At 35.4% G+C, this 13275-nt stretch overlaps 2 protein-coding genes across 2 annotated transcripts; both read right to left on the bottom strand.

The window, feature by feature from the left end:
• Positions 1 to 5831: 5831 nt before the first annotated feature.
• LOC133858458 (uncharacterized) lies at positions 5832 to 7375 on the bottom strand. Its single transcript, XM_062293930.1, has 2 exons — positions 6977 to 7375; positions 5832 to 6875 (listed from the first exon to the last, which is right to left on the bottom strand). Exons 1-2 carry the CDS (start codon positions 7294 to 7296, stop codon positions 6002 to 6004), a joined length of 1194 nt encoding a protein of 397 aa, XP_062149914.1. The 5' UTR covers positions 7297 to 7375; the 3' UTR covers positions 5832 to 6001.
• A 4370-nt stretch (positions 7376 to 11745) lies between these two features.
• LOC133870338 (uncharacterized) lies at positions 11746 to 13265 on the bottom strand. Its single transcript, XM_062307434.1, has 2 exons — positions 12891 to 13265; positions 11746 to 12794 (listed from the first exon to the last, which is right to left on the bottom strand). The coding sequence occupies exons 1-2, from the start codon at positions 13205 to 13207 to the stop codon at positions 11921 to 11923; spliced, it is 1191 nt and encodes a 396-aa protein (XP_062163418.1). The 5' UTR covers positions 13208 to 13265; the 3' UTR covers positions 11746 to 11920.
• Between the last annotated feature and the right edge of the window lie 10 nt (positions 13266 to 13275).

The raw sequence follows: 13275 nt of genomic DNA, 5'->3' as shown, positions 1-13275 counted from the left end.
AGTGTGAACAAAAAGAATAAATGATTTGTTGATGTTGACAGTTTGTTCATACCAAGAGCCATATTTCTTAAGACAATTTTTAATAATAGTAGCTTCTCCATATGTGTCATGGGTAAAAATAACCAAATCATCATCAAAGAGAATATGGTTTAATGGTGCACAAGATCAAATTATTTTGAAACCACAAAGACTACTACAAAGCAAGCGAGAAATAACTTCAGAAGCAATAATGAAAAGAAAATGAGATAATTGATCACATTCTCTGATACCCTTGATGGTGAAAATAAGCCAATGGGGGCTACCATCAAGTAAAGTCAAAAAGGAAGATGTTGAGATACATAATTGAATCCAGTTGATCCGAATCAGGTGAAGTTCAAGTTTACGAAGAATAGTCAACAGAAAATTCTATTCTATTTTATCAAAAGCCTTTTTTCATATCAATATTGACAGCTATTAGACCATCTCGGCGTCGTTTAGATTTGAGAGAATTAAGCATTTCGTGAGCCAAGATGAAGTTATCATGTATATTCTGATTAGGCATAAAAGCAGTCTGGAATGGAGAAATAAACTTGTTGAGAAGAGGCTTTAGCCTATTTGCAAGTAACTTGAAGATAATCTTATAAATAATATTGCAGAGACTGATATGACGATAGTGATGAACCGAGGAAGCTTCGAGCTTATTGGGAATCATAACAATAAAAGTATAGTGTTGCTCTTTGAGAAGGTGATTGTTCCTGAAAAAGTTTCAGACAACTTTGAGAACAATCAGTTTAATATAGTTCCAATATTTCATATAGAATAGAGTAGTAAAACCATCAAGTCCAGGAGCCCTAGAGGTACCTAGGCTAGCAAGAGCATTGTAAACCTCAGATTCAGTACGAATAGCATATAATATAAATTATCTTCAGTTGATATAGAGCAATCAAAGAGATTAAGAAGCTCTTCACTCAAAGAAGAATTGGATGAGGCAAATAAGTTCTTAAAATGGGAAATAAAACAGCCTCCAATACCAGTCCTATCAGTGATCCATTCATCAATGGAGGATTTTAGAAGATCAATAGCATTTCTTCTGCGACGAATAAGGATACTAGTATAAAAAAACCTAGTGTTGAGATCCTTACAAGTGAGCCAAATTTCTCTAGACTTACTCTTCTATAAAGATTCTTCTCGGAGAATATATTCATTCAAAAGAGATTTAAGATAAAGCTCAAAAGCTAAGTTGGTATAAGAAGATGGAGCTTGTTAAATCTGGTCAAGAAGCTGAAGAGTTGAATCTAATTTCCTTCCAACATTGCCAAAGTGATGTTTATCCAAAATTTTATAGCCTATTTAGTATTCTTGAGTTTACTAATCAAACAAAAAACTGGGGATATAATCCAGTGGTTTTTATAGAGCAAGCTTCATTAATGACTATACCACAAGTGGGATCTTTTGACCAAAATTCTTCAAAGCGGAAAGGGCGAGGGAAAAAGGGGGAGGTAAGAGTTGTGTCTAATATCAAAGAGTTGTGATTAAAAGTATGAGCCGGTAAATGGGTGATGGAAAATGAAAGGAATAGATGGATCTATTAGAGCATCTCTAGTAGTTCTGGTTAAAATAGCTACTGAAAAAGTACCAATATCTACTTTAACTACTCACTTTTTTAAAAACACTATAACAATACTCTTTATCCTACTCTTCATTTTATTTAAATATTATTTTTCAATCTTTTTTTATTGTTTTATTTTCTCTGTCTCTCTCTTCCATTTTCTACCGCATCCACCAGCACTTGCCCACCCACACTCAAGACCCAGAACCGGTACGATTGATGGTGGCTTCTCGAGCAACAGGTGTTGCTTCTTCTAGGCGACGAGAATGGCCCAATGTACGTGGAGGCCGGTGGGCAGGGGCACGCAGACGGCGTCGACATCTAGGTCGTCAAGGACGGCCTCGTTCAGCGCCGGAGCTTTGGGAGGCTCGATCGGACCTCGGCGTCAGCGCAGAGAGAGAGGCGTCGGCGTCAGCGTCGGACTTCGTCTTCTCTGGTGGGCGAGAGATTCTTCGGTGGGCAAGAGATAGGAGTGAGAGAAAGAGGGAAGAGAAAGAAAAAAAAAATAGTAGATATGTGAACTGTGAATAGTCAATAGTGGATATTCACTGTTCACGAAGTTTTGAAAAAAGTTGGAATAACTACTTTGTTATAGAGGAAGAAAAAGAGACAAAAATTGCCAAATTTAACTTTTTGGTTAAAATAGCTCTCCTGCTGGAGATGCTCTTAGCTTGAAGCAATACCCCGATCAAGCCTTTCTTTTATCAAACTTTGTCCTTGTCAATTATTTGACAAAGTGTAAGGGTTTACATAAAATCCCAAATCAATCATCCAAATTTTTCAGAAAATCCCAATAGATGGGTCTATTGGCTTGAAGCAGTGAACCATTATTATTAATAGTCGACTAAATGTAACAAATTAGACCGCAGCTATATGTTATTATGGCTGCATTCTCATCATTTATCTCTATTCACATCTTTTCTTCCAGGAAAAGATTCTCCCTCCACTTTTTTAGTTTCATAATTTAGTTTTTTTTTTTTCTTTTTTTGTTTTCTCTCGTATATACTTTTAAAAAAAAAACCGACGTGCGGAATTTGAGATTTCAAAGAGTTCAAAGTTGACCTGCTAAACTCTGTGCAAGTTACGAAGATAATTACTTGTCTTCCAAGGATGGGGTTCTCCAGCTGTGGTTGCCTTGTATGTGGACGACTCCATAATTGATTTGCGACACCTGTCTAAAGGATAGAGACTAACATGGTCCGGATCAGGAATAAGAGATTTGATCATGACTGTTATTTGTTTGAATTTTGAAACATTTTGGCATTATATAATTAGTATATATATATTTTTATGTGTATTATTAACTTTAATTGAGACTAGACTTAATATTTAATGATATTAATTAAAAAATATTCAAAACAATATATATAAGATGTGTATGAATTACACAATCGGTTATCTAAATCATATTTAACACTTCAACATTATAATTATTTTTGGCCATTTTAGTGGACAAGTCAACGTTAAATTTTTGTTATTTTAGACAGCAAAACAAAATTAATCCCTCCAAACCCTGATTCACGCTAGAAGATGGTCCTTGTCTCGTTTTTACTTTTTTTTTTTTTTTTTTTGGGAAAAGTACACATAACCCCCTCAAACTACCACATCATTGTCGATGTACCCCCCAAACTACCAATTGTGTCAATCTCCCCCCTTAAACTACCAGAAAATATCAATGTCCCCCTAATGACAAAAATGCCTTTCATAAAATTATTAAAATAAAATAAAAACTAATAAAAATTATTAAAAAAATATAAAATAACAAAAAATTATTCCAACAAAAAAATTAAAAATTAAAACTGTTTTTTATTATTTTTTTAAATAATAATTTTCAGTTTTTTTTTTCTTTTTTTTTTTTAAAAAAAAATTGTTCTTTTTTTTTTTAATTAAATAAAAACTGGTTTTTTTTTTTTTCATTTGTTTTATTTTTTTAAAATAAATAAATAAATTTCAGTTATTTTTTGTTTTTTCTTTAAAAAAAATTGTTCTTTTTTGTTTTTTAATTTAATAAAAACTGGTTTTTTTTTTTCATTTGTTTTATTTTTTTTTAAATAAATAAATTTCTGTTATTTTTTGTTTTTTTGTTTAAAAAAATTTGTTATTTTTCGTTTTTTAATTTAATAAAAACTGGTTTTTCTTTTTTTATTTTTTTCATTTGATTTTTTTGTAAAAAAAAAAAAATCAGTTATTTTTTGTTTACTTTTTTAAAAAAAAAATTAAAAATTTTGTTCTTTTTTTTTAAATATTTTTTTTTCGTTTTTTATTTAATTTAATTTAATTTTTAATTTTTAATTTTTGTAAGTTTTTTAGTTTTAGTTTTAATTTTTTTTGAATTTATGAGGACATTTTTGTCTTATTCAAAAAAAATTAGGGTCATTTTTGTCTTTTTTGTTGGTCTTAGGGGGAACATTGACATTTTCTGGTAGTTTAAAGGGGGAGATTGACACAATTGGTAGTTTAGGGGGTACATTAACAATTGAATGGTAGTTTGAGGGGGTTATGTGTATTTTTCCCTTTTTTTTTTTTTAATCAAACATGAAAAAGAGGAAAAAGTAAGGATTACAAACGAAGATTTTTACCGCTCCTTAACAAGATAGATGAAATGAAATGTGAAATAGTGAGAATGCTTCCAAACACAAGGTGAGAAGTGGCCCATCCAACAACAAGGTGTGCATCAATATTAGCACATTTAAAAAGTTTAAGAGCACTCCAAACATTTATAAAATGTAATTGAACCAAAGAGTCAAAATAATTGGTGCGGAGATTCAATCTAAGAAAAACAAAGGATCCTTTAAAGTTATAATAGTGAGGAGAGAATCTCTTTTAATGATCAGAGGTGAGTAACTGAATGAGACAACCAATCTATAAGCCAAAAGTGCTGCATGAGCTTCACCCATCAAGTCATCCATAGGAGGTAATTTCAGAGTATTGATTGCCAAGAATTTTTCAGAGAGATATCGGAGAACTGCTGCAACAACCGCAAATGAATGACAAATGGCCAAATCAAAATTGACTTTAAAAGAACATAAGGGGGAGGCTCCCAATCAATCAAGATACCATGCTGCCAAGCCAGCAAGTGATGTTGAGTGGTGGCCCTAATGCATTTAAGAGTGTTGAGGGGTACAGGGGATATAGCCTCATGAATAAATTTATTTTTAACAAACTAGATCTAATCCATTAATATCAAAGCAAAAATTTGAAAACTATGCACATCTTTTATCGGGATTCCAAGAGAGAAATGAGCCCGAAACAAAACCTTGATCCAACCAATAGAAGGCCACATATGCGAGAAAGACACTGTGTGCAAAGGCCAGTGAGATTGTTACCACATAATTCTAGAGAAAGGACAACTCAAGAAGAGGTATTGTAGAGACTCCATTGAGAGTTGGCAAAGAGGGCAACAAAGCATTTCTGAGTCTTATTGAGGTAAAAATATGAAAATATTAGGTCTAGTAGGCAAGATATTCCAACCTAAATTTTACAAAAAAAATGTTTTAGTCTAAATTGAATCTTAAAACTCCACAGCAACTTCTAGTCTGAAGGGCACAGGGGGAAGATATGGGAACTGGATCCCGGCCATTTTGGCCAGATCCGGCCGGATTAGTGGCCAGATCCGGTCAGATCAGGCAGGATTTCGGCTGGTTTCTGACCATGGCCGGATTCCGGCCAGATTTTGCCGGAATCTGTTCTGCCGGCATCCAGCGACGGTGGCCGAATGTCGCTGGATTCTGGCACCGGAATGATGCCGGATTCCGGTGCCGCCTGGTTTCGAACGACCGACTATTGCAGGATTCGGATAGTCAGATATCAAACGTACGTGCAATGACAAAATATATAATTTCGGAAAACGATTTAAGGTTTTTCCAAAAATTAAAGAAGTTTTTTCGGTCAAATTGAAAATGGTTTTCATTAACCATTATTTTCGCCTCTACCAAACACTATAAAATACTGAAATCATTTTCGCCGAAACAAACCGAGTATTAACAAACCGAGTACTAACAGAAAATGTGCCAGTTGGGGAAGGGTCCAAGACCATCGATCTCGTTGTGACTTGTGATGCCTTAAAAGGGCATTTGGCAAATATACTATTTTCGTCTTCACCATAAAAAAACACTCTCTACTACCATTTATTGTCTTAATCCTTCGCACACCTTTTCTTCCTTCTCGTTTATGGCCAATAAACTTGAGAATTCTGATCCTATGCAAGCATTTCATCTACCCTCGACAAGTTTTAGAAGACAGATTAATGTCACAAAACAACTGTAGATACATGAAGTTCACTGTCTCTTCTTCTCAAACAAGCAATTACATCAAAGAGGGGGAAGAATCGCACCATCTTCCTGTTCTTTACATACTGCTCACAATTCTTTCACTAATACAATCAAATTTAAGTGAACAAAGCAGCAATAGTTCTCATTCCCATTTGCTCCTAATCTGATGAGCATGCTTGAAATCATAGCTTAGCACCAAGGTCCCATCCAGTCGCTTCAATACAAACCTCTCAACCAAAACATAACAACCAAATTTCTTCCACCCACCTATCCCACCAAACTCCTCTACTCTCTTTACCCTCACTTCCTTTCCATCTCCCCCAATCCACCCTGCCCTTTTCTGCTCCCACTTCATTCTCTCAACTATTTCTACACTTAACGCCACACAAGTTTCTTCTCCTGCGTTGCCATAACTCCTAAACCACACCAACCTATCACCCACATTTCTGTCATCAAGAACAGCTTCCCTTCCAGCAACCGTGACCACTTCTCCTTGGACAAGAGCATCCACCACCACAGCGTTGCCTTGACTATCGTTATTCTCACTTGCAAATATTTGTTCCCATTTTTGCTCCAGCGCCATCTCGTAATATATCAAGTTACTCATTTGATCCCTCAATGTTTTTGGTGTTACTTCCCTAATAAACATGAAAGGACAATACCATTTTCCCACTACCACAGGTTGGGAGCTCCTGTTTGATAATGGGAAGGTGAATTCTGGTAGGTGGGCACGGAGGGTAGTGTCAAGCCCTTGTGCTTCGCCCAACTCGAAATCAGGGGATGTTGAGGCCCGCAATTTCCACCCTTTGTTCCCCAAAATGAATGGAGGAAATCCATCTGGAGCTATGGATTTGGCAGTAAAACCACCCCAATTATTGATGATTCCCCCTTTTAGACGGATCTCAAATTGCTGATTTTCGTTAGTGGGATCCAAAGGTTGTGGTGGTACATCGCAGGAGTATCCGCTGAAACAGCAGCTGGTCTCATCCTCCTCATTTGAACCTGTGTACGCTTCCCTAGAAAAAAGAAAAGAAAAGAAAAGATTTTTGAGTATGAATCAGTCACCTGGGCAATCATATAATGCCAAAATAACTGTGGTTTGTGATAATAAGCATACCCTTTATGCTTCCCGTATGGCTGTACCGCATAGTAGAGATTGGAAGACAGTGGCTGATTAAGGACTGGAATGAAGACAATATTCTGAAAATGAGTAGTTTTGGAATAGTAGAAGCCTGTTGAGTATCGATGTTCAAGGCTCTTGTTCTGAGGAATAGGAAGGTCCTTGATTTCACTACTCTTACTCAATCCGAAACAACAAGTAGGCTCCGATCCTTCATCTTGGATGACCAGAATACCAGAACTCGGACCCTCCGGTGGAGGGGAGGAGAAGGCGTCAGGAAACCTTCTGTAAATTGAAAGAGGTCTTGTCACATACATTTTCTCGATCTGCTCTAGCCTCTACCACAAATTTTTTTTGCTTTGTGTAGTTTCTGTATGAGCAGCACTCTTGCTGAGTTATATACGAATGTTGATTTCGAGGAAGAGTTTGACAAGTCAATGGGGTTTTTTTTGTTTTTGTTTTCCATAGTAGCCAATCAGTTGTTTTTCATTGTTTGTCCGCTGACATGGTGGGGTTGTTTGGCAAGAACGGGACAATACACAGCAGTGCGTCTTACTGTTCAGATTTTTTTATTTTTTATTTTATTTTTTCACTTTTTTATATTCTTTTTACTACGCCAAACATCAAAACATTCGCACATTTTTACTTTTTACATCACATCAATACTTTTTTATTATTATTCAAATAAAAAAAATTACTACAATACAAATTTGTTTTACTCTTTTATACAATTTTTTTTTTTACTTTATATCACATCATCACTTTTTACTAATTTTAAAATTAACAACTCACTCCTCTGTTATGTACCTGTCTTTGCCACACAAGATCGGTATTAAAGCGAGGAAGAACTTCGACCAAGGATGGACAAAGTACAACTTGTCATTTGTCTTTTCCGCCAAGCACTTGGGTGGTTGGTGGTCATTCCCGTCGCTGCCTAAACTACGCACCGATTAAAGGGGAGCCATGGCCTCTTTGATTTTTAACTTTTCTTTTATTTTTTTATTTTTTTTATGAAGTTAAATATATTTATATTTTTTACTTAAAAATTAGGCTTGACCTTATCAAAATTAGATTTGATATTCATTTACGAGGAATACAAAAGTTTCTTCTAGTTTCTTTCTGGAGTTCTTCGATACTGATATAGCACCTTGTATTTTTTAATAAAAATATGAGAGAGAAATCAGGTTGTAGTTTTTCTTTATTAAAAATACGGTGTCATGTCAACATAGAATGACCCTAGCATAAGCTCTAACATTTATCTTTATTTATATTTTACCCCTTCCAAATAAAATTTTTTGGTTCTATCCTTGCTAGTGAATTCGTGTTCTCTCTCTTTGTTTGATGTGTCAAGTTGAGGTGGCACTTCCGTACATATACAAAGCTTTTTTCTTTTTCTTTTATTATTATTATTATTATTATTATTATTATTATTTTTTGAAAAAAAAAAATGTAAGATTAGTTCATGTGATTAACTTAATTTACAAATCGCTTTAAGTAGTATCAAAGTGAATTTAGAGATCTTTGAGGCATATTAAAAAAACAATTTAGTCATTCGAGTCAAATTTCGTTAAAAACATTTGACGAATTCTGTTTGATGCCACATCAGCGCCTATCAAATGACGACACGTGTCACTCTTAACAAAAAAAATATTTTTTTTATTTTTTATTTTTTTAAAAATAAAAAATGAAAGAGGTGGGGGCTGGCACACCCATTTCCTTTTTTTCTTTTCTTTTCTTTTTTTTTTTTAACTTTTTTTTAAAAAGAAAAAATATTTTTTTAGTTTAATATATTTATATTTTTATATGAAGAGTGATATGTGCCGGCAGTTGATTGGCACTGACGTGACACTTAATAAAATTCACCAAATGTTGTAATGGAGGTAGACTCGATAGACTAAATTATTTTTTTGGCATATTTCAATAACTTTTGAATTTATTTTGATACTATAATAAGCGATTTGTAAATTTGATTAACTAAATAGATTGATTTTACAATTTTTTTTTTCTTTTTGCTTTTTCTTTTTTCAAGCATAATTGTACTTTTATTAGAAATGTTTTGCAACGTACTTTTGGGAATTTCAATTCAGAGTTTCAAGGTATTCAAATCAACAATAAAAAGAGATTCTACCATATTGAAAGAGCACTCACATTTCACATTATTTGTCTTTACCTACTTAGTCGTGTACTCACAATTCCTCGTCGTTAGACAATTTGATCCATAGAGATTTGAGTTGTGGAGTATTTTTGGATCCAACTTCGAACTTTACTCGGATGCAATCAGGTTGGGTTGGATGGCCAACGAGCCCTTTTGCATGGCCTATTATTTATGTAAATATTTGAGAACAAGTGTAGATGTGTGTTGAGGGAGAAGTGATAAAATTACAACTTTTGTATAACTATCTTACAACTCCAAAATATACTTTGTAGAACTCACATTAATATGTCTTGTGCATGAATTACTTCCTTAGTTGAGAACAATTTTTTATTTGGGCACACACACGTTCTGTAACAACCCACCCCTAATGACACAATATTGTTCGTTTTTTGCTACCCCAAATCAGACTTCCTAGGAGGTCACCCATCCTGGGATTACTCTCGCAAAAGCACGCTTAACTGCAGAGTTCTAATAGGTTCATCGCCATCACAGTTTTAAAACGCATTGTGTCATAAATAGTGCATTTATATATATAAGTACATCCTCATTTCCAAGCGATATGAGACGTCATACGTTCATAATGAATTAGGAAAGTCAAGCTCAACACTCACATCAATTTGATGGATTAACGGCTATTAGAGTACTATAGCTTGCATCCAAATCAATAAGTGCACGATTCTCATATTAGAGAATAAGATGTAAGAACTAATAATTTAGAAAGAAGATGAGAATAAAAAAAAGATACAGAATTAAAATGTTTTCATCTATTACCTATATCTATATGTAAAAACGTTTTGTTTAGCTACATATTTTTCGATTTCATTTTATTGTATACAAGACTTTATTTATAGAGAAATAATTTTATTTTATTATATACAAGACTCTATTTATAGAGAAAGAGTCTGAATATTACAAGTCTCATACTTTTACATTAACAATAATACATTTAATTTATCATCTTGTAACACTTGTATCTTGAGTTATTATAATTATTGTCTTAATACGCCTCCGCAACCCCAACGGTAGTTCACAGACGTTGAGGTTTGGTCTTGAGCATCAAAGGATTAGAAAAAAGAAAAGAAAAGGCTATTATGGCATGATTTAGAACATCGGTTTTTATGACCGAACCTTGAACTTCGGCAATTCTGTCCGACATCGGCTACTATAGCCAGGACTTGGATATCGACGACTTTAGTCGGCATCGGTTACTATAGCCAGAATTTGAACATCGACAACTTTGGTCGAACGCGATTACTATGGCCAAAATTGGGTCAACTATGAGCATAAAACATATTTGGGCATATTATTTTTTTTTCTTTCAATAAGAGCGAATTCGGTGGGTGGTATTTGTAGGTAGAGGAAACAATAGCAGGGTAGCATATCATCTTGCCAAATAAAGAGACTCACGTGGGTATGGGAAGAGAAATAACTTGGGCACATAATAAGAAAATTTTAAAAGATGAGAAACCCAAGAAAAAAAAAATGGCACACAATGGATATTTGTGGGTATTTTGATTTTGGTTATGATTGAAGATGTAAAAGGATGAGTGAACCAAAAAAGAAGAAGATTGGCACATGATTGAATACTAGCATTAGCCTATAACTCTGATACTATATAAGAACTAATAATATAGGAAAAAGATGAGAACAAGAAAAAAAGACAGAATTAAGGTATTTCGGCATATGACCTATATCCACACGTTAAAGCGTTTTGTTTAGGTACATGTTTATTTGATTTGATTTGATTGTATACAAAATTCTATTTATAGAGAAATAATCTGGATGTTACAAATCTCTTATACTTTTACATTAACAATAATAAATCTAATTTATCATCTTGTAACTCTTGTTTATTGAGTTATTCTAACTCTTGTCTCAATTGATATGGTTTGGGTACACGCGCCGTTACTCCGGTGATGCTGCCTCCCTACTCCACTGCCGGCAACTTTTTAGGATTTTCTGCCTTTGTGTCGTGTATTTCTTATGTTACTATGTACAGTTTGCCTATGTGTGACTCAAATTTTATTGAAATTTTTATTGTAAAGGAGGCTTAATTGTAATTCTAGTGAGATTTGAGATTCTGCTTAGACAGCTGTTTTTAAGTCTGATCCTTCTGACATAGAGTGTGAGGAGTATGTCCCTCATTTATAATCTTGTATGCCCGCTTTTTAGTATCAATGGTTAGCACATGCTAAATCCCTTAAAAAAGATATTACAGTCCCGCAGTGGGATGCTCGACGGTTTTAAGATGCAGTAGGAAAGTGTCCAACAGTACGTGTTCAACGATGCTATGCTACAACAATAATATGAAAGAAATGCTTCATGAATTTTGGTAAACGATATTTAAGATGGTAACCCCAACAAATACGTAGAAAATGAGAAAATTAAAAAATAAGGGAGAGATTACATGACCCGAAGATTGCCGGGCAAGACCCACTATGATGAATCTATGATTATTGCAGGGAACAGAGAAGGTGGGAGAGAGAGAGAGTGTTGGAAATGGTTAGATTTGGTTGACTATGCAAATTGCAAGCGACTAAGGAAGGAGTTACTGGTGCTTAGCAGGTGGTGAGAGAGAGGGGAAAGAAGCAAAAAAAGAAAAGAAGACGGATTGATCTCATGAAACAACTCTAAATATATATACATATAGTTCATTGTCTGTTCTTCTCAAACAAGCAATTATATCAAAGAGGGGGAAAAATCGCACCATCTTCCTGTTCTTTACACATTGCTCACAATTCTTTCACTAACACAATCAAATTTAATTAAAAGAGCAGCAATAGTTCTCATTCCCATTTGCTCCTAATCTGATGAGTATGCTTGAAATCATAGCTTAGTACCAAGGTCCCATCCAGTCGCTTCAATACAAACCTCTCAACCAAAACATAACAACCAAATTTCTTCCACCCACCAATCCCACCAAATTCCTCTACTCTCTTTACCCTCACTTCCTTTCCATCCCCCCCAACCCACCCTGCCCTTTTCTGCTCCCACCTCATTCTCTCAACTATTACTTCACTTAACGCCACACAAGTTTCTTCTCCCGCGTTGCCATTACTCCTAAACCACACCAACCTATCACCCACGTTTCGTTCTTCTAGTACAGCTTCCCTTCCAGCAACTGTGACCACTTCTGTTTGGACAAGAGCATCCACCACCACAGCGTTGCCTTGACTATCGTTATTCTCACTTGCAAATATTTGTTCCCATTTTTGCTCCAGCGCCATCCCGTAATATATCAAGTTACTCATTGCATCCTTCAATGTTTTCCGTGTTCCTTCCCTAATAAACATGAAGGGACAATACCATTTTCCTACTACCACAGGTTTGGAGTTCCTGTCTGATAACGGGAAGGTGAATTCTGGTAGGTGGGCACGGAGGGTAGTGTCAAGGCCTTGTGCTTCACCCAACTCGAAATCAGGGGATGTTGAGGCACGCACTTTCCACCTTTTTCTCCCCAAAATAAATGGAGGAAATCCATCTGGAGCTACGGATTTGGCAGTAAAACCACCCGAAGTATTGATGATTCCTCCTTTAAGACGGATCTCAAATTGCTGATTCACGTTAGTGGGATCCAAAGGTTGTGGTGGTACATCGCAGGCGTATCCGCCGAAACAGCAGGTGGTCTCATCCTCCTCCACTGAACTTGTGTACGCTTCCCTACAAAAAGATTCGAGTATGAATTAGGCACCTGGGCAATCATATAATGCTAAAATAACTGTGGTTTAATTGTGAACTGTGATAATATATGCATACCCTTTATGCTTCCTGCATTTTATCGCATAGTAGAGGTTGGAAGACAGGGGCTGGTTAAGGACTGGAATGAAGATCATATTCTGAAAATGAAGAACTTGGGTAGGTCCGAAGCCTGTTGTGTATCGATGCTGCAGGCTCTTGTTCTGAGGAAAAGGAAGGTCCTTGATGTCACTACTCTTACACAATCCGAAACAAGAAGTAGGCTCCGATCCTTCATCTTGGATGACCAGAATACCAGAACTCGGACCCTCCGGTGGAGGCGAGGAGAGGGCGTCAGGAAACCTTCTGTACATTGAAAGAGGTCTTGTCACATACATTTTCTCTGCTCTACCACAATTTATTGCTTTCTAGTTTCTGTATGAGAAATTAAGTAGAGCGCTCTTGC

Source organism: Alnus glutinosa, chromosome 1, assembly GCF_958979055.1.
Source record: "Alnus glutinosa chromosome 1, dhAlnGlut1.1, whole genome shotgun sequence".
Taxonomy (NCBI): Eukaryota; Viridiplantae; Streptophyta; class Magnoliopsida; order Fagales; family Betulaceae; genus Alnus; species Alnus glutinosa.
This window is presented reverse-complemented; position numbering and strand designations above follow the sequence as displayed.

Bases quoted from the DNA above. Each gene is read 5' to 3' on its own strand.
- LOC133858458 (XM_062293930.1), bottom strand. From the start codon at position 7,296: ATGTATGTGACAAGACCTCTTTCAATTTACAGAAGGTTTCCTGACGCC. The intron at 6,876-6,976 runs GTATGCTTATTA...TCTTTTTTCTAG, and splicing joins CCATACGGGAAGCATAAAGG to GGAAGCGTACACAGGTTCAA.
- LOC133870338 (XM_062307434.1), bottom strand. From the start codon at position 13,207: ATGTATGTGACAAGACCTCTTTCAATGTACAGAAGGTTTCCTGACGCC. The intron at 12,795-12,890 runs GTATGCATATAT...ATCTTTTTGTAG, and splicing joins AAATGCAGGAAGCATAAAGG to GGAAGCGTACACAAGTTCAG.